This window comes from Cnephaeus nilssonii, assembly GCF_951640355.1.
Source record: "Cnephaeus nilssonii genome assembly, chromosome: 8".
Taxonomy (NCBI): Eukaryota; Metazoa; Chordata; class Mammalia; order Chiroptera; family Vespertilionidae; genus Cnephaeus; species Cnephaeus nilssonii.
The window spans coordinates 88,178,359-88,199,506 of record NC_137079.1 but is presented as its reverse complement, the minus strand read 5'-3'; the positions used below and the strand labels follow the sequence as shown (position 1 = coordinate 88,199,506).

Here is a 21,148-nt window from a genome sequence, read left to right as displayed (position 1 = left end):
TGAAACTAGATTACAGTTTGTCCCCATGTACAAAAATTAATTCAAAATAGAACAAAGACCTAAATATAAGATCTGAAACAATTATATAGAAGAAAACATAGGTCCTGAGCTTATGGACCTTGGTCTTAGAGAACAGTTTATGAATTTGACCCCAAAGACAAGGGATGTAAAGGTAAAAATAAATTAACAGGCCTATATAAAAAGCTGCTCAGCAAAACAAACCGTCAACAAAATAAAAAGGCAACCAACCAAATGGGAATGATATCTGCAAGCAATAGCTCCAACAAGGGGTTAATATCCAAAATACATAAAGAACTCATACAACTCAACACCAAACAAACAATTTAATTTAAAAAAGTAACAATTTAAAAAATGCAAAGGACTTGAACAGACACATCTTCCAAGAAGATATGTAAATGGCCAACAGATATGTAAAAAGTTGTTCAACTTCACTAGCTATTATGGAAATGCAAATAAAAACTACAATGATGCCATCTCACACCTGTTAGAATGTGTTATCAATAAGACAATAAGTGTTGGAGAGGTTGTTGAGAAGAAGGAACCCTCATTCACTGGTGGTGGGAATGTAAACCTTTGCAGCCACTGTGGAAAAAAGTGTGTATAGCAGTTCCTAAAAAAATTAAGAATACAATTACCATATGACCCAGCAAGCCCTCTTCTGGGTATCTACCCCAAAACTTTAAAACATTTATTCGCAACAATATATGCACCCCTGTGTTTATTACAGCATTATTCACAGTGCCCAAGACATGGAGACAACCCAAGTGTCCTTTCATAGAGGACTGGATAAAGAAGATGTACATATATACTGTGGACTACTACTCAGCCCTAAGAAAGGATGTAATACAGTCATTTACAACAACATGGATGGAGCTTGAGAATATTACGCTTAAGCGAAATAAGTTAGAAAAAGCTATCGTATGGTCAGAACCATATGATTTCACTCATGTGGGATATAAAACAAACTCATAGACACAGATGACTATATGGTAACTCTCAGAGGGAAGTGGGGAGGTAGTGAAGAGTAAAGGGGCCACATTTATGGTGATGGAAGATGATTTATTTGGTGGTGGGTGCACATGCAATATACAAATCATGTTTTGTAGAAAAGTACACTTGAAACCTATATGATCTTATTAACCATTGTCACCCCAATAAATTTAATTAAAAAAGAAAAAACTCATGCATATTTGAAAATTGGTTTTGTGATAATATAAAGCTACTACAGGCCCGGTGCATGAAAATTCATGCACTGGAGGGGTGTCCCTCAGCCCGGCCTGCCCCCTCTCATGGTCCAAGAGCCCTCAGGGACAGGAGGTGACCTGGCCATCAGGGGAAGGTGATGCCCCCATCACACCTCTGCTGCTGCCACTGCCAGCAGCGCAAGCCTTGGCTGGCCCTGGTTGCCTGCGCCTCGGGCCAGCCCTGGGTGGCTGGGGGCTGAGGGGACTGGGGGACTCCGGAGGCAGGTGTGTGGAGTGGCTGGACCCACCTGGGGGCAGACCTGGCTGTGCCGTGCGTCTGCCGCCCTGGCGGGGCTGAGGGAACTGGGCGCCGCCATCTTGTGGCTGTGGGCGCTGCCATCTTTGAAGGTGTGGCAGTCAATTAGCATATTCACTCCTTATTGGCTGTGGGCGCCACCATCTTTGTCCTCACAAAGATGGTGGCGCCCACAGCCACCATCTGATGGTCAATTAGCATATTCCCTCTTTATTAGATAGGATAGTTCCCAAACAGGTACCATGGGGCTCCATAGTGAACTTAAAGGGACACCTTGGAATATTCTAAATTTTAAGAGTAATATTGATATTTAACATCATTTGGATACCACAGAACTATTAGATCTTGAGTTAATTCACACTTTTTAAGCATTAGATTACCCTGTATTCTTTTCAATCACATATTTTGTCTAAAAAAAAATAAAAATTTATTTTCCATTTTTTTTGTTATTTTACCCCACACCCCCCAAAAAATGACTATTAAATTGTTTGGACCTAACTACTTGATAAGACACTATTAGGTATTTCCTTTGGCCTACATTGTGGACTGACAAAGTTCAGAAAACTTTGGTATAAAAAAATGTCAGCTAATTTCAGAATATTGTGCAGACTGTTTTCTCTGATCACAATACAATTAAATTAGAAATCAGTGAATGAGATAGTTACAAAAACTTCATAATTGTGAAAAAATAAAGCACTTCTGAGTACTTTGGGCATCAAAGAGATCCTAATGGAAATTAGGAATACCCAGAACAATAGAAAAATAATACATGTTGGAACCTGTGGAATACAGTTAAAGAGCTATTTCACAAAAGAAATTTGTAGCAAGTAGAGAGAACAAATAATAGGAATTTAAAGGCTCATTAATTTATAAGTAGCATAAGTTTTAAAATATTAGTACATCAGTTAGTTTTTGCTGCATAATAAATCACTCCAAAACTAAGTGGCTTAAAACAATAGCCATTTTATTAAGCTAATAATTCTGTGGGTTAGCATAGTGGTTCTTATGGTCTGGGCCAGTTTAACTGAGCTCTGTGGGCTCTCTCATTTCATCTCTGGTCAGCTGGTGAGTTAGTTGGTGACTCAATGATCTAAGATGCTCTCACTCAAGTTTCTGGCTATTGGCTGGGACCTTGGTTGTCCTCCACATAGCTTCATCCTCCAGCAGGCTAGCACAGTGTTGATCACATGGTGGTTTTAAAATTGTAAGAGCAGCAAGAAAGGACATGCTCAGATGTATAAGTCCACGTGCATTATGTCCCATTGCCAAAGCAAGTTACACAGCCACACCCAGAATCAGTGCAGAACCGGACTACTGGAGGCATGGATATAAGAAGGGGAATTGTAGATATTTCTGTAATCTAACACAATTTGAATATGAACAACTTTATGCCAGTAAATTTGAAAACTTGTGTGAAATAGACAATTTCCTAGTAGAAAAAATAATTTACCCAGTTTCCCTAAGGAGAAATGAAAAACTTGAACAGATCTAAAAATAATGGAAGTGATTATATAAATAGCTAAAAATTTAACCTCTCTCATCCACCTGAAAAAGAAAAGGTAACCTTATAGATTGAACTCCGCAAGCATTCAAAGAACAGATAATTTTAGCTTCTATTAAATTATTTCAGAGAATATAACGAGGGAACACTTCCCAACTGATTTTATGAGGCTTAGAAAATTATGACTCCCAGGAACCAGACCAAGACAGCATGTGAAAGTGTACTTAAGAACATAAGTGAAAAAAGTTTTAAATAAAGTGAATATAATTTTTTAATTCCAAGAAAGGTATATCTTGGGACTTGCAAGATTATACGTTTAACATCACAAGGTTTTAAGTTTAACATTAGAAAACCAATTAGCACATTTACAGATGAAAGGGGAAAACTGTACATCCATTTCAATATATGCAAAACGCAATTTAATAAAATTAAGCACCTGTTTGTGGCTTTAAAAGATAAAAGAAAAAAATCTAGCAAATTATAAATAGAAAGGAGTTTCCTTACCAGAATAAGCCAGTAAACATCTTATCTTACCTAATAATAAACATGTAAATTGACCATACCTCCGCTACGCCACCAGCCAATCAGGAGTGATATGCAAATTAACCCAACAAAGATGGAGGTTAATTTGCATACACAGGCACCGAATGACGGGGGCAGGACTCTTGCATCGTCGCCATGGTTACTACGCAGGCATTCTGCCCCACCCCCAGTCTCTCAGGGCCTCTGGGCAGCGTGGGAAGGCGGGCCGGAGTGGAAAGAGGCAGCTCCTGGAGCGGAAAGAGGCGGCTCCCAGAGCGGAAAGAGGTGGCTCCGGGGCCTGAGCGGAAAGGGGCTGAGCAGGAGTGGAAAGGTGGTGCCGGCAGCCAGGGAAAGGAAAGCCCATTCTAGCACGCATCTTCATGCATCAGGCTTCTAGTATAATAATAAACTGCTATCCTCAGATTGGGCATCTATGTATATAGGAGGCTTAGTTGTATTTATGCTTTATATTGCTTTTATACCTGAAATATTTGGACAGTATGAGGAATGAAGAAGATTCCTAAAAGGACATTGGAAACTTGATTATTTAGACTCTGGAAAAGTTAGAGGAAAACAGAGTGAAAATGGAAGGGATCAGGATTAGATTAGTTTTTTTGTTTTGTTTATCTGTTGATAGATAAATTTGCTGAAATTTTTTAAATGTATAAAATTCCAAGAGATGTTAAAATTTATAATAAATTTAAAAATTAACTGTTACAAATCACAAAGTATGATGCATAGACTTGTTTAAATTTTGAAACAATTTCAAACTTGTGGTTTGAAATTCAGATTTGCAATTTAATGCTGAAAATACCATGCACACTTATTTAGCCCCCTAGTTTCCCAGTTGTTAGTATTCTTCATATTTGCCTTATTCTCTCTAATTTTTATATATATGTACATAATTTTCTTGAACCATTAAGTTGCAGGCATTATGTCTATTACCCTTAATATATCAGTTCATCCTACATAATAAAAGGCTAATATACAAATTGTCCCCTTGTCTGGGAGTTCAACCAGCGGGCAGGGCCCACTGGCCAACCACCCGTGGCCCCTCCCCACAGCCGGCCCAGCCTGATCGGCCCCTATCAGGGCGGGTGGTCCAGACCCCACTCGCGCATGAATTCGTGCATCGGGCCTCTAGTATTTCATAAAAACATACTTTCCTACATACCCACAGTGCATCTGTCTGATTAACATATAAATTTTTACTATCTAGTCCATAGACCAAACTCATATTGCTAGTTGTTCCCAATAATGTCATTAGTAAATCTGAGATCCAATCAGCATTAGGCATTGCAGTGAGTTCTCATGTTTCTTTAGTCTCTTTCATACCAGAAGTTTCCCAGACTTTATCTTGAAGAGTACAGACTAAATTTTTGTAAAATGGCAGATTTGGGTTTGTCTGGCTTTTCTCAGATTGTTGTTGTTATTTTGGTCAAGAATATCACAGAAGTTATATTTTCTTAGTGCATCAGAGCAGAAGGCACAGTGTTGATTTGTTCTTTACTCATAACCTTTGTCACTTGGTCAAGATACTATCTGCTAAGTTTTCCCTCTGTAAATTAATATGTATTTTTTGAGGAGCTACTTGAGTCTATAAAATATTAATGCATGATTTTTAATATTTGTGAGAGATGTTAATTTAAAAATAATATAAAATTGATTATTTGAAATTGCTAAAGTATGCTATATAAATGGAAGTTGCTAATCTCTGGATTAGCATATATATAAACAAAAGTTGGTTTAAACATGCTTACTCAAACATAGTACAAAAGTAGATGCCATGCAGATAAGCCAGTAAGCTTCAGATATAGATGTATTTCTAGTTTTAACTTTCTATTTGATATGCATTTTAACATCAGTATTAGTGCCTCTTTGGTAACTTTCTATTATAATCAAACACTTCTGTAAATATTGTATTGTATACCCTTTAAAATATTAAGTTGAAAAGCATCTTAGAAATCATTTATTCGATTTTTATCAAATTTATTTTGGCTTAATTCTATAGACACACTAAAAAAAAATTAGAGAAAATTGATGACTTACCCAAAGTCATATATTATGTGAAATGTCACAGGTTGCTATTACAAACAGTTGAAATCCCATAAAATCTAGAAATATATTTGCTAGTAGAGAGTTCTTATTTGTAAAAACCAGATGGCAAGAGTTTAAATCTGAGTTTATGAGAAACTAAAAAAACAATCCCATTTACCATTGCAACAAAAAATTAAGATACCTAGGAATAAACTTAACTAAGGAGGTAAAAGACCTGTACTCGGAAAACTACCGGACACTGGAAAAAGAGATAGAGGAAGACATAAACAAATGGAAGAATATACCGTGTTCATGGATTGGTAGAATTAACACCAATAGAATGTCCATATTACCCAAAGCAATCTATAGATTCAGTGCAATCCCCATTAAAATACCAACAGCATATTTCACAGACCTAGAACAAACTCTCCAAAACTTCCAAAAATGTGAAATTAAAAACAAAAAACAAAAACTGAGTAGCCGCAGCAATCCTGTGAAAGAACAAAGTTGGAGGGATCACAATACCAGATATCAAGCTATATTACAAACCCACTGTTCTCAAAACTGCCTGATACTAGCATAAGAACAGACATATAGCCCAATGGAACAAAACAGAGAAACCAGAAATAGACCCAAGCCATTATGCTCAATTAATATTTGACAAAGGAGGCAAGAGCATACAATGGAATCAAGACAGTCTCTTCAATAAATGGTGTTGAGAAAATTGGACAGATACATGCGAAAAAAAATGAAACTAGACCACCAAATTACACCATACACAAGAATAAACTCGGAGAACCCAAGATGGCGGCGTAGGTAAACACACCTAAACTGCGGCCATGCACAACAATTTCAAAACTACAACTAAAAGACAAAACGTCTATCACCCAGAGCCACGGGAGGACTGGCTGAGTGGAAGTTCTACAACTAGACGGAAAGAGAGGGGAGCATTCAGTGCACAAACGCTGAAAAGCTGAGTTACGGGAGCACGTGCGCAATACGGGCTAGCGGCGGATCCCGGCTGGCGGCGGATCCCGGCTGGCGGCGGGTGTTGCTTTCTTCAACCTGAAGGGGAGACACACGAGAACCAAACTCCTACGGGGAGAAGCTGGACTGTCTGCCATCGGGTCGGAAAGTGAGGGTGGCTTGCTTGCAGAGCTGCGCGGAGGAATAATTGTTTGCTGCGCTGGGGCGTGAGACATGGGGACGCAGTCGGAGGCGTGGGACAGCTGGCTGCCAGCCATTGCTGTTTGCCACACCCTAGCCTAGTGATGCCCTGAGACCCCGCCCCGCACAACCTACAAACTCACCCAAGCTCCAAGCAGCGGCTTTTGCATATGAATGGCCTTCACTATCGCTGCTAACTTGCAAACTGGTTCAGACAGCTCCATAATGTACAAATCCCAAGCAGGGAGGAGAGGACTGTAGTTCTTGCTGTAGCTCCTGCAGGGTGACCTCAGACCTGCACCCCATTGGAGATCCAGAAGCCAGTCTACCTAGTGGTCAGTGTGAGACACAGATTTCAACTCCTCACATCCATAAGTGACACATTCAAGAGGCAGACTCAGTGAGCACCAAAGCCCCACTGAAACAAGTCCTGCCCCATAAGTGTGTCTCCAGTGCAGCAGTTCTTCCATTATAAACACAGCGGGTCCCCACAGCCAATTGGCCTGGAGGACAATTCCTCCCAGGGTACCAACAGCAATCAAGGCTTAACTACACCAAGACTTTGCACTCAGCCCACAAAGGGGTGTACCAAGACCGTCCACCTCGGGTGATTGGGGAGGCTGAGCTACTTGCCCCTGTGGGTCACCTACCACACAAAGCCGCTCCATCAACACAGGGAAGCAGCCAAAATTCGGAGACACGGAGGCATGTCGCGAAAGGGGGCAATGGAGGAAAGCAAACCACGGGATGACATGGAGTTCAGGACCACATTTATAAGGTTACTCAAGAATCTTCTAAAAACTGCTGAGAAACTTGATGAGACCTTCAAGGACCATAATGAGAATGCCAAAAAAATGGAAAAGGACCAGTCAGAAATTAAGCATACACTGTCTGAAATAAAGAATATACATAAACTCAACTGCAGATCAACGTACCCCAAGAAACAAACCAAAGATCTGAAATATGAGGAAACAAAAAACACCCAACCAGAAAAACAAAAAGAAAAAAGGATCCAAAAATATGAAGATAATGTAAGGAGCCTCTGGGACAACTTTAATCCTTTGCACTCACTTGCTTTTTTCTCGATTCCTTTATTCTAATGCTAACCGTTTCGAGTCACACTCGAGATCCCAGTGCAAAAGGTTAAGCATACCAACATCCGAATTTTTGGGATGCCAGAAGAAGAGAGAGCGCAAAATATTGAAAACCTATTAGAAGAAATAATGACAGAAAACTTTCCCCACCTGGTGAAAGAAATAGACTTACAAGTACAGGAAGCGCACAGAACCCCAAACAAGAGGAATCCAAAGAGGACCACACCAAGACACATCATAATTAAAATGCCAAGGGCAAAAGACAAAGAGAGAATCTTGAAAGCAGCAAGAGAAAAACAGTTAGTTACCTACAAGGGAGTACCCATACGAATATCAGCTGATTTCTCAACAGAAACTATGCAGGCCAGAAGGGAGTGGCAAGAAATATTCAAAGTGATAAACAGCAAGAACCTACAACCAAGATTACTCTACCCAGCAAAGCTATCATTCAGAATTGAAGGTCAAACAAAGAGCTTCACAGACAAGAAAAAGCTAAAGGAGTTCATCACCACCAAACCAGGATTACATGAAATGCTGAAGGGTATTCTGTAAGAAGAGGAAGAAGAAGAATAAGGTAAAGATAAAAATTATGAACAACAAAAAGACATCAAATACATACCTACCAACAAGTGAATCTAAAAATCAAGTGAATAAAAAGTCTGAAGAACAGAATAGACTGGTGAATATAATGGAATCATGGACATAGGAAGGGAGTGGACTGACAATTCTCAGGAGGAAGAGGGTCTGAGGGGTGTGGGAAGAGATTGGACAAAAGTCTTACACCTATGGATGAAGACAGTAGTGGGGGGTAAGGGCATAGGGTGGGGTGGGGAATCGGGTGGAGCGGAGCTATGGGGGAAAAAAAAGAGTAAACTCAAAATGGTTAAAGGACTTAAACATAAGACAGGAAACCATGAAAATCTTGCAAGAATTCATAGGCAGCAAAATATCAGACACATGTCGTAGCAATATCTTTACCAATACAGTTCCTAGGACAATAGAAACTAAGGAGAAAATAAACAAATGGGACTATATCAAAATAAAAAGCTTCTGCACAGCATAAGAAACCATCAACAAAACAACAAGAAAGCCCACTTCATGGGAGAACAAATATAACATATTTGCCAATATTATATCCGACAAGGCAAAAATCTCCAACATTTATAAGGAACTCATACAACTTAACAAAAGGAAGATAAACAATCCAATAAAAAAAAAAAATGGGCAAAGGATCTAAATAGACACTTTTCGAAAGAGGACATACAGAAAACCAAGAGACATATGAAAACTTGCTCAAAGTCACTAATCATCCAAGAGATGCAAATGAAAACGACAATGCGGTACCATCTCACACCTGTCAGAATGGCTATCATCAACAAATCGACAAATGACAAGTGCTGGAGAGGATGCAGAGAAAAAGGAACCCTCGTGCACTTCTGGTGGGAATGCAGACTGGTGCAGCCACTGTGGAAAACAGTATGGAGTTTCCTCAAAAAATTAAAAACGGAACTCCCATTTGACCCAGTAATCCCACTTCTAGGAATATATCCCAAGAAATCAGAAACACCAATCAGAAAGGATATATGCACCCCTATGTTCATAGCAGCACAATTTACAATAGCTAAGATTTGGAAACAGCCTAAGTGCCCATCAGCAGATGAGTGGATTAAAAAACAGTGGTACATACTTACCTGGCAGGGGAGATACCATGATCACGAAGGTGGTTTTCCCAGGGCAAGGCTTATCCATTGCACTCCGGATGTGCTGACCCCTGCGATTTCCCCAAATGTGGGAAACTCGACTGCATAATTTGTGGTGGTGGGGGACTGCGTTCGCGCTCTCCCCTGGGGGAAAAAATACAGTGATACATCTACACAATGGAATACTATCCTACTGTAAAAGGGAAGGAATTCCTACCATTTGTAACAGCATGAATGGTCCTGGAGAACATTATGCTAAGCGAAATAAGTCAGTGAGAGAAAGATAAATATCACATGGTCTCACTCATTTGTGAAATATAATGAACATAAACTGATGAACAAAAATAGAGCCAGAGACATAGAAGCATCGAACAGACCATCCAACCTCAGAGGGAAGGCAGGAGAGGGGGTAGGTAATAGAGCAACCAAAGGACTTGTATGCATGCATATAAGCATAACCCATGAACACAGACAGTAGGGGGGTGAGGGCATGTGCCGGGGATGGGGTCGAGGGAGTGGCTGGGAAGAGGTCAGTGGAGGAAAAAGACGTAATAATAATGTATCCCCAAATTTAAATATTCACTAAAGATGTGGAAGCATAGTATTGGTCAAAACAGTTGGTGCTTAATAAATTGTGTGTGTGTGTGTGTGTGTGTGTGTGTGTGAGAGAGAGAGAAAGAGAGAGAGAGAGAGAGAGAGAGAGAGAGAGAGAGAGAGAGAGAGAGAGAGAAACTTGGGCTATAATCTGTTAATCCTTGTCATTGGTTTGCATATGTACACTTAATTCATGTTACTCTTATATAGAGACCCACTTTGTTTCACAATTGTCTGATAACGTTTAAATAATTTTAATGGAGTTTTTATTAACAGTATCCTTATAGCTTCTTAACTATTTACTGGTTGCCTTTCAGAACAAAAGAGATGAACACTTACTGAAAAAAAGGAATGTTCCCCAAGAAGAAAGTTTAGAAGATTCAGATGTTGATGCTGATTTTAAAGCAGTAAGTTACCTTGTTCTTATAAACTATTTTTTAAGTAATTTTTGTAATGGCCAGAAAACTTTATTTTTAATCTAAGATCAATTGTACAATGATAATTAAGGTATATTAACTTTAGTAAATAAATTATTTCATAAATGTAATTTTGCTAACAAACTCTTTGCTGAACTATCTTTTTTTCTTTTTAAGCAAAATGTAACACTAGAAGCTATATTGCAGGTATGTGATTAATTTAATATTCTCATTTTGAAATATTTTGAAATTGATTTTTTTTTATTTCTGAAATTTACATTTGGTGTTGCAGAATGCCACAAGTGATAACCCAGTGGTCCAGCTGAGTGCTGTTCAAGCTGCAAGGTAAATACTAATTTGTCCAGTCAGAGAAGTTATGTCACATGTAGGGTGTCTTATTTAGTTGTCTAGAAGGAGTACATTATTATTTCTGTTCATAGTTTGAAAATTATAACAACTTCTTATATTTCTTTTTCTAGAAAACTATTATCCAGTGACAGAAACCCACCAATTGATGACTTAATAAAATCTGGGATTTTACCAATTCTTGTCAAATGTCTAGAAAGGGATGATAAGTAAGTATGGTTTTGATTCCCTGTCCCACTTTTTTCAGTTAACTAAAAATTTAAGATTGTTATTTAACCAATGAGTTCAGTTTGGTTTTGCATTTATTGTATTTTTTATTTGTTATGCATTTTTATGTAACTATTTTGTGATTATATTCAACAGACCTAAAGTGCTTCTCTTTATTTTCTAGGAAAATTTTAGCTTCTATTTATTGTCTTTTCTAACTTATTTCAAATATTTAGAGTGTTTATTTGTTAGTGATTTTTAATATTTTTAGTAATATTTTAAAACAGCCCAAATAGTGTTTGAGTCACTCTTTGCTTATGAGTCTATATATAGATTAACCTTATGACTGAGTCAACATGAATGGTTTCCAGAACTGAGTAGCTGTTTGTTGTGAATATTTTAGCTGATCCATTGATCCTCTGTGAACTCTTTAACAGAATTTCAATCATGATTTGTTGTCCAACATCATGGTTTTATTTGTGTAAATTAAAAATAAGAGGGCTGTTCATACTTTTACAGAATAGAAAGGAAAAAACATCACTTGGTATTTTGGGGTTACTGACCCCACTTTTGTTAGTGTATAGAGATACCCTGGTATGCTGTATCTTAAACTCATCAATTTGAATCAACTGGGAAGAATGTAAGTTTGCACTCTAAAAACTTTAGAACAAATGCTGATTTTTCATTTTAGAGCATTTAGACTAAAATTTCGAATATTTTGCTAAATGTTGTCTAAGGAATATTCAGTTGACTAAGTAAAAATAATGGTATTTAAATGTTGCTACTAAGGATTTTCCATTGTGTGCCACAGCCACCCTTCTAAAAGCCCTTAACACTTTATTTTAATACTGTCATATATGTGTGTTTTTTAACAAGATTTATTTAAGTAAAAGTAAGTTTTACTTCAACTGTTTAAAAAAAAACATTCTGTTTTACCTCTACCTTTAGGGTCCTCTTTTGTTCTCGATCGGCTTCTCTTTCATTTTTTCCTTTCCAGTTTTTGGTATAGACTCATTGTGTGGGTGTGTCTGTGAAACATAGCTTTTATATAGAAAATAATAGTAAAAATATGTATACAGCCCTGTGTAACTACTTCCCAAAGCAAAAATAGAAATGTGTCAGTGGTTTCTTTCTGACTTTATGGATTTGTCATTGGAAATTGTTTTGTAATATAAAAGACCATAGACTTTGTACCCTGGTTTAAATCCAGGGTTTGCTGTTGACCAAAACCCAAGTGGCTTGTATACCCTCATCTATTTTTATACTCTCATCTGTAAAAATTAGGTGACGGGAGCAGTCCCCAGTACCACAGAGAAGTGGGGCTACTGGGCAGAGTTGACTTGGGTTCTCTGTGCAGACCAGTTCCACCTTGTTGAAGGTTTCCTTTAAAATCATACTGATGTTGAACCCAGGGCTGCCGTACGAAGTACTCAATGTTCCTGAAAGTACACAGCAGTGTTAAAGTTTGCAGCAGAAAATTTTCAAGTTTCTGCAGCAATAAGTGCAATTATTACTAATGGTGGAATAGGAATAAATCCCACACAGGCTGCTGGAAATTTTTTTTAAAAATATATTTCTTTATTGGTTTAAGAGAGGAAGGGAGAAGGAGAGAGAGATAGAAACATCATTGATGAGAGATAATCATTGATCGGCTGCCTCCTGCACACCCCCTACTAGGGATCGAGCTCACAACCCAGGCATGTGCCCTTGGCCAGAATTAAACCTGGGACTATTCAGTCCGCTGGCTGATGCTCTATCCACTGAGCCAAGCCAGCTAGGTCTGGAAATGTTTTTCTAAAGCATGGTTCAGAACTGCAAACTATTGCTAGAGATTGTGTTGGAAGTTGTTAATATCTGCTACTTGGAAGATAGGATTATCTTTCAAAAAAGTATTGGTAATGTTGTTAAACTGAAATTAGGCATTTAAAATACTATGAAAACACCAATGGTTGGTGAAATAATAATAAAAGGTGAGTTACTTCAAAAAGAAAAAAAGATGACCCTGTCCTTTCTTGTTATTCACACTCTTCATGTGAAGAGGGAATGCTTATACATTGAGAGTACCATCTCCACAGAAGATCTTGGCTACCTCACAGCACACACAGCTAGTTCATTGAGGGGAGTAAATGGATTACCCAACTATGTTTTGTTACTGGAGGATGCTTCTGATAATTCTTTTGGAAATAATTCTTTTGGGAACATTTCGAAAATTAAAATTTGTTGAATTTTTTTAAATAAAAATTAAGTGGTTGTGAGGAATGGAAATGAATATACAAAACACTAATAATATCAAGCTTATAATAAATGTTCATTCATTGTTTACTTCTTGCAGTCATTTATTTTTTCTATATGTTCTCTCTCTTTTTTTCAAGTGATGTCTTAGGAGACTTTGCCTGGCTTTATAATTTTGATTTTTTATGTCTTTCTGTTTTTCTCATTTTCAGTATTTTGCCAAACCACCTAATCTAGCTTAATAACCTTTCTCCTTCCATTCTGGGGCAGCATATACTGTCTCTTCTTTGATCTTATTGTTCTTTTACTTCTCTGCCTCTGATACCCTGTTATTCCCTGCCTTTTGCTAAAATTTATTATGTAGTTCTTGGCCTGATACTCCACTTTCTCATCTGTTCCATCTCTCTCTTTTTAAAAAAAAAAAAATTATATATATATATATATATATATATATATATATATATATATATATATATATATATATATATATATATATATATTGATTTCAGAAAGGTAGGGAGTGGGAGAGATAGAAACACCAATGAAGAGAATCATTAATTGGCTGCCTCCTGTACGCCCCCTACTGGGGATCAAGCCCACAGCCCAGGCATGTGCCCTTTACCAGAATTGAACCAGGGACCCTTCAGTCCCCAGGCCGACGCTCTATCCACTGAGCCAAACCAGCTAGGGCAGTTTGACTAAACTCATTAGTCAACAGAGCCAAATATTTTAAACTTAAACTTCTTCTAATGCCACTTCTTCAAAATAGACTCGCCCAGACCGTGGAATTTTGTGGAAGAGCCACACTCAAGGGGCCAAAGAGCCGCATGTGGCTGGCGAGCCGCAGTTTGCCAACCACGAAACTAGGGCAAATCTGTTCCATCTCTTTAACCTCAATGCTTGCTGTATCTCTGACATTTATTCTCCTTAAACCTTTCCTTCTTGGATCTCTCCAACCTTTTGATGCTAACAGCCTCACTGTCTTTCTTAAATATCTATAATGTGTTTTTCTGCATCTTATCCTTTGGCTCTCCTTCATTTGTGCTCACTACCACCTCCTCCCAACTTGGTATTATGCTTAAAGGAATTTATCTTTCAGCTATTTATCCTAACTTAATTTAGATTCCCTTTTAACAGGTTTCTCCTACATCAGCCTTTAAACTGTTAAAATTCATTCTGCATACCATGACCTCCAACGTTTTTTAAAATTTCCTTTTTACTAGCACTCTATATTTAGTATGTCTATAGAATAAATTCCAATACATTCTGAAGCTTGGGGTTTGAGTCCTCTTCCCTCTCTCACCCTCACTCCAGCAACTAACTAACTCACTCTCTCTCTCTCTCTCTCTCTCTCTCTCTCTCTCTCTCTTTCTCTCTTTTAGATAACCTACCCTCTCTAAAAAAATATAATAGGGGGTGAAATTGGTAACCTACCCTCCCAATTTCACCCCCTATTATATTTTTGCATAATTTCTTGATCTTTTCCTAGTCATCTATCCACATCGTGGTCATCCACCCATGATACTTTTCATTGTATTTCCGCAGTGTCTTTCTTTATCCATCTTTGAAAGGCTAGTTGTTTTCACTTTCTTTATGAGGTCTTCCATTATTATCTCAAATTACAATGATCTCTTTCTTTTAGCAAATTTGTGCAGCCTTATAATATCTCCAGTATGTAAAGCAGATGGTATGGAGTCACATAGGGTCTAAACCAGTCTAGAGGCTTTGGCAGTGATTCAAGTGAGATGAGGAGAGCACAGTGATATTAGGAATCCTATCTAATAAAAGAGTAATATGCAAATTGACCATCACTCCAACACACAAGATGGCTGCCCCCATGTGGACACAAGATGGCCGCCACAAGATGGCCAGCAGGGGAGGGCAGTTGGGAGGGACCAGGCCTGCAAGGGAGGGCAGTTGTGGGTGATAAGGCCAGCAGGGGAGGGCAGTTGGGAGGGAACAGGCCTGCAAGGGAGGGCAATTGGGGGCAATCAAGCCTGCAGGGGAGGGCAGTTAGGGGTGAGCAGGCTGGCAGAGGAGGGAAGTTGGGGGCGACCAGGCCTGCAAGGAAGGGCAATTGGGGGGGACCCAGGCCTGCAGGGGCGAGCAGTTGAGGGGGACCAGGCCTGCAGGGGAGGGCAGTTAGGGGCAATCAGGCTGGCAGGGGAGCAGTTCGGAATCAATTAGGCTGGCAGGGGAGTGGTTAGGGGGTGATCAGGCTGGCAGGCAGAAGCAAGTAGGGGCAATCAGGAAGGCAGGCAGGCAAGCAGTTGGGAGCCAGAAGTCCTGGATTGTGAGAGGGATATTCGACTGCCCGTTTAGGCCCGATCCCGGTAGGAGATGGGATGTCTAGGAGACCGTTTCCGGTAGGATCGGGTCTAAACGGGCAGTCGGACATCCCTTGAGGGATCCCAGATTGGAGAGGGTGCAGGCAGGGCTGAGGGACACCGCACCCCCCCCACACCCCCGTGCACGAATTTCGTGCCCTGGGCCTCTAGTAATGCTATAAATATAATAAATATTTAGGAGATGAAAAAGAAGAGAAAAATATTTAGGAAATAAAATTGAAAGGACTGAGTGATTTGATGTTTGTGGGTGAAGAAGGAGTCAAGGGGAAAAGTAATGACTGGCTAAATGTTGCAACTCCCAATGGATATAGAAAAGTGTGTTTATAGTGACTCAGTTTGGAAGCCAATGACACATTTAGGTGGAAATATCCAAGAGGCAGTTGGATATATAACAAGGTGAAATTCAAGGACAAGGTAAAGGATAACCATATAGATCTACAGGTCATAAATTTAAGTTGGAGTTGTGTGCCTAAACATATTTATTTTTGTTGTTTTTTTACAGTCCTTCATTACAGTTTGAAGCTGCTTGGGCATTAACTAATATAGCATCAGGAACTTCTGCACAGACTCAAGCTGTTGTACAGTCTAGTAAGTAAATTAGCTTTCTTACATACTGGACTTTTTATTTATTTTTAATAAAAACAAGAAAGTAGAGTTTTATTGTAATTTTATTTTGTAACATAATTATTTTTTATGATTGACCTCTTTCCCGTAGGTATCATTAATCTATTATCAAATAATTTTAATTGTGGTTACTAAAATGTGAATAAAGTTTTATCTTTTTGGGTAGAGACCATCTTCTAATAACAGGTTTTAAAATTTCTGTTTCTGATACCTTCAAGGTGCTAAGTAGCTAATGCTTTTTAGCTTGCAACGTATATATTTTTTAAAGTATGCCTACCTCAAGATGGGATAAATGTTATTAATGTGTTGACCAAACTGACGAAAGCTTTTTTGGGGGGGAAAAAATATGTCACCAAGTACTGTTAAAATGTGGGACACTAACCTGATTTTAGGTGTACTCAAGATGATGTTAAGTAGTCTACTAGTATGATAAGGTAATAAGTTATATTGCTGTAGTGAGAATACTGTTCTCTCTTAGTTTTCTTTTTAGATATTTGATAATGTCTAGGAGACTGTTTCCAGTTAGATTTTTAGCTGTAACAGAAAGGGAACAGATTTTAAACTAGGTCTTTCAATGTAGGCTAGTAGGAATAATTTAATAACAATGCTTTGTTTTCATTTTTTAACTTTTTGGTTACCTTCTAGTTGTTTTAACCTTTGTCTCAAAAGATTAATCAGCCCTAGCTGGTTTGGCTCAGTGAATAGAGTGTTGTCGGCCTGTGGACCGAAGGGTCTCGGGTTCGATACCGGTCAAGGGCACGTACCTCGGTGGCAGGCTTCTCCCTAGCCCGGGCTCTGGTCAGGGCTCGTGCAGGAGGCAACCAATCCATGTGCTTCTCTTTGTCTTTCCCTCTCTCTTCCACTCTCTCTAAAAATCAATGGAAAAATATCCTCAGGTGAGGATTTTTTTTTTAAAGTTTAATTGTAGAGTTACCATATGGCTCAGCAGTTCCACTACTAGATGGAACCAAGAGATATGAAACATGTTCACACAAAGAGACTTGTACACAGGTGTTTGCAGCAGTACTCATAATAGCCCCAAAATGGAAATACATTAGATAATGGGTTGACAAACAAAATGTGGTACACAATTAAATACTCTTCAACAGTAAAAAGGAATGAAATACGGATACATGCTGTAACATGGATGAACCTTAAAAACCTCATGTTAAGTTAAAGAAGCCAAACACACACAAAAACATATATTATACAATTTTATCTATGAGATGTTTAGAATAGGAAAATATATGGAGAAGGAAAGCAAATTAAATGGTTGCCTGGGGCTGGGGGAGTAGGCTGCAAGATTACTATGGGTGAGGGATTTCTTTCGGAGGTGATGGAAATGTGTTAAAATTAGATTGTGGTGATAGCTGCACAGTTCTTTATAAATACTAAAAACCATTGAATTGTTCACTTACAAAAATTATATTGTATGTAATTTATATCTCAATAAAGCTGTTAAAGGTGTGATAAATTTTAAATGTTAAGTAAATACTAATACAGTTAACGCAGAGATACAGCAAAAAATCTTAGTGGTAGTACACAACTGACTGAAATTTACAAAAAAGTGATCTGATTTAACACTTAGTTTTTTACGTGGATTAATATAATACCAGTGTTTTAGAATTTGGGTTAACATGTAAGTTATATAAATAGTAAGAATTGTAATGATAACTTATTTTAAAATATAAAGTAGGCCAGATATAGGAATAATCAGTTCTTTAGTTAATCCTATATCAGCAATTGAGATTACATTGACTAAGGTTATGCATTTGGTGTAGAAACTTTTTTTTTATGTATTATAGACAAAATTTTTAATACAGTATAGGAAAAATTGCTGCTTTTTGCTTGTAGTTAATGATGTAAGAGCAAATTTTACATACTATTAGATGTGCTACTTGAATATTACTAAGGAAAATGCTAAAATTGATTCTTTTTAGAGTAAAAGTATTTGCCCTAATTTTTAAATTCAACTATATTATGCCTAATTCTGTGTATTTTATCAGCTTATTTAGGCTTAAAAATCAATAAACTCTTCAACATTTTGCAGTCTAAATATCAGCTTTTTAAAAAATTATAGATGCCGTACCTCTTTTTCTGAGACTTCTTCATTCACCACATCAGAATGTTTGTGAACAAGCAGTATGGGCGTTGGGAAACATTATAGGTAAGTTGCATTTAGGTTTCAAAAGACTTTAATTAAGAATCTTAATTAACTTTTTTCCTACATTGGCATAGCCATTACACACTATGTTTCCTCTAATTTTTAACTTGGGTGGACTATCTTTTTGTCTTATAAATACTAACTTAAAATGATACCTCTTTGGCCCTAGCCAGTTTGGCTCAGTGGCTAGAGCGTTGACCTGTGGACCCAAGGGTCCCAGGTTTGATACTGGTCAAGGGCACATACCAAGGTTGCAGGCTCCACCCTGGCCTGGGCCCTGGTCGGGGCACGTGCAGGAGGCAACCAGTTGATGTGTTTCTCTCACATTGGTATTTCTCTGTCTTACCCTCTTCTTCCACTGTCTAAAAATCAATGGAAAAAATATCCTCAGGTGAGGATTAAAAAAAATATATGTGATACCTCTTCGAAACAGATATGCAATTTCCTATCAAGATTGGTAGGTTAAATTTGTGTTTCCCCCAAGTCAAAGTCTGGAGAAACAGCAACCCTTGATGCCCTTGACTAATGGTGAGGAAACATAGACCATCAGTGTCCCAACATGAGCCATTGCATACATTTCAGACTTTCTCATCCTGAATGTAATTTTTTTTTTAAATACAATTTTCATTTCTGTAGGTGATGGTCCTCAATGTAGAGATTATGTCATATCACTGGGAGTTGTCAAACCTCTTCTGTCCTTCATCAATCCCTCCATTCCCATCACCTTCCTTCGGAACGTCACATGGGTCATTGTCAATCTCTGCAGGAATAAGGACCCCCCACCGCCTATGGAGACAGTTCAGGAGGTAAATGAAGAGTTGCAAAGGCCAGATGGTATATTTTCCCTATGTTTATGCTTTAGATTTTCATGTACAGTAAATGCAATAATGTATATACTGATTTCATTGCAGGTGTGAGGTTTTCAAAGTAGTGTGTCATTTAATTTTCGACTCCTGTGAAAAACTATTTTATAGCACCTGAAAGAATGTCAGTCCACCCTAATTCTTATTTTTAATAACTATTTCATAAAAAGAAAATATTAACAATTCAAAAAGAAAAATTAAAAAGGAGAAAATAAAATCTTAAAGTTTTATTATTATATTGCATTGTTGGCTTAACACTAAAAAAATAAGGAATTACTACAGATGAAACTAGTGCACGTGTTATATGCAAATGTTCTTGAGTAAATTTACAGTAAGTCCAATTAAAATTTTTCTGATTTCTGACAAAATTCATGTTCTTAAATGTGTGACATGCTTAGTGTTAAGTTTACAATTTAAACAAAGTAAAAACTCTTCTACTTACATCTAGTTAATAAATGGATCTGAGTATTTTAAATTTTAGAAATCATACATAACCTTTAATCACTTGACTGTGTAGAGAAATGTTGATTATGAATCTTTATAATTGACATCTTTTGCTGTTATGGAAAGAGTATTTAATGTGATTCCCGTCCCAGATTAAAAATATATATATATCTGTAAAGCTTGAGTTCAACAAACAAACTTCATACTTTGCACTGGTTATAATTTTCTTGACTAAATCTGAACTCAAAAACTTTAATTAGACTCAACTAGCTTATTAAATAAAATCTTTTACTTTAAGCAAGTAAGTGAGAGGATGATGGCAGTTTTAAGAGTAGCTTTTTAAAATAGTAGCTACACTGTATACTTGCATCTCCATTCTTTCCACTTGACATTATAGGTCATAAAGGAAGTTACTGAAACAAATGTTTTTCCTTTAAGGTGCATTAATCTCTGCCAGATGTATTTGTATACTTTAATTGGACATCTGAAATATGATTTTGGTTTTTCAGATTGAATTGATCAAATTTCTATTTTCCTAATAGAGAGTCAAACAAGTATAATGTTGTCTTTCTTACCCTGCAAATAGTATTTACTGCTTTTTTTTAAGTTATTCATGTTTACAAAGACATTCATCAACTCTAGTGTTACTTACTGTTTATCTTCTTTCCTCAGATTTTGCCAGCATTATGTGTCCTCATATACCATACGGACATAAATGTAAGTAAAGTAGGAGCTTAGATGTGGGATTTTGCTCTTGATGAAACTAGAAGGGTTTTATTTATTTATTCTTTGGGCTTTTAATAAATATCAGCATATATCTTATTAACTTGTCAAACTTCCACAATGTATAAGTAGTTTTCAGAAATAGGGTTAAAGTTAAATTAAGTTTATAGCTTAAGTCATCCAGGCAGCAAAATGCTAACTTTATAGAAAAAAGCACATATGTAGTTTACTTATCTGAATCATTATTAGGTGTGTTTTTATTAAGTATTAATACTTATAAAGTGGTAAAAAGTTTATAAAGCATATTCATATTTTTAAAATCTCATTTGATTCTCTTTTATTATTGACTTGAAAGAGAGGGAGAGAGAAACATCAATTTGTTGTTCCACTTATTTATGCATTCATTGGTTGATTCTTGTATATGCCCTGACCCGGGTTCAAACCTGCCACCTTGGCATATCTGGATGATACTCTAACCAACTGAGCTACCTGGCCAGGGCCTCATTTGATTCTTACAATAGGTAGGCTAGATATCATGTCCCCATTTTACAAAATAAGAAATTGGGCTTCAAGGAAATGTTAACTGACTTATTCAGAGTTGCAGAGCTTATAAGGGTCAAAGTTG

General features: G+C 37.5%; 2 protein-coding genes across 2 annotated transcripts in view; both read left to right on the top strand.

Moving 5' to 3' along the window:
• Positions 1–21,148, top strand: part of SPRYD7 (SPRY domain containing 7) — a 354,235-nt gene that overhangs the window by 196,792 nt on the left and 136,295 nt on the right. The gene's annotated exons all lie outside the window — the stretch shown is intronic.
• The window catches only part of KPNA3 (karyopherin subunit alpha 3), a 127,525-nt gene that overhangs the window by 90,651 nt on the left and 15,726 nt on the right, over positions 1–21,148 (top strand). Inside the window, exons 3-10 of the mRNA XM_079779470.1 lie at positions 10,454–10,543; positions 10,730–10,759; positions 10,845–10,897; positions 11,032–11,127; positions 16,208–16,293; positions 18,410–18,496; positions 19,130–19,299; positions 20,473–20,517. Coding sequence (XP_079635596.1) covers positions 10,454–10,543; positions 10,730–10,759; positions 10,845–10,897; positions 11,032–11,127; positions 16,208–16,293; positions 18,410–18,496; positions 19,130–19,299; positions 20,473–20,517 — 657 coding nt within the window. The remainder of the gene's footprint in view (positions 1–10,453; positions 10,544–10,729; positions 10,760–10,844; positions 10,898–11,031; positions 11,128–16,207; positions 16,294–18,409; positions 18,497–19,129; positions 19,300–20,472; positions 20,518–21,148) is intronic.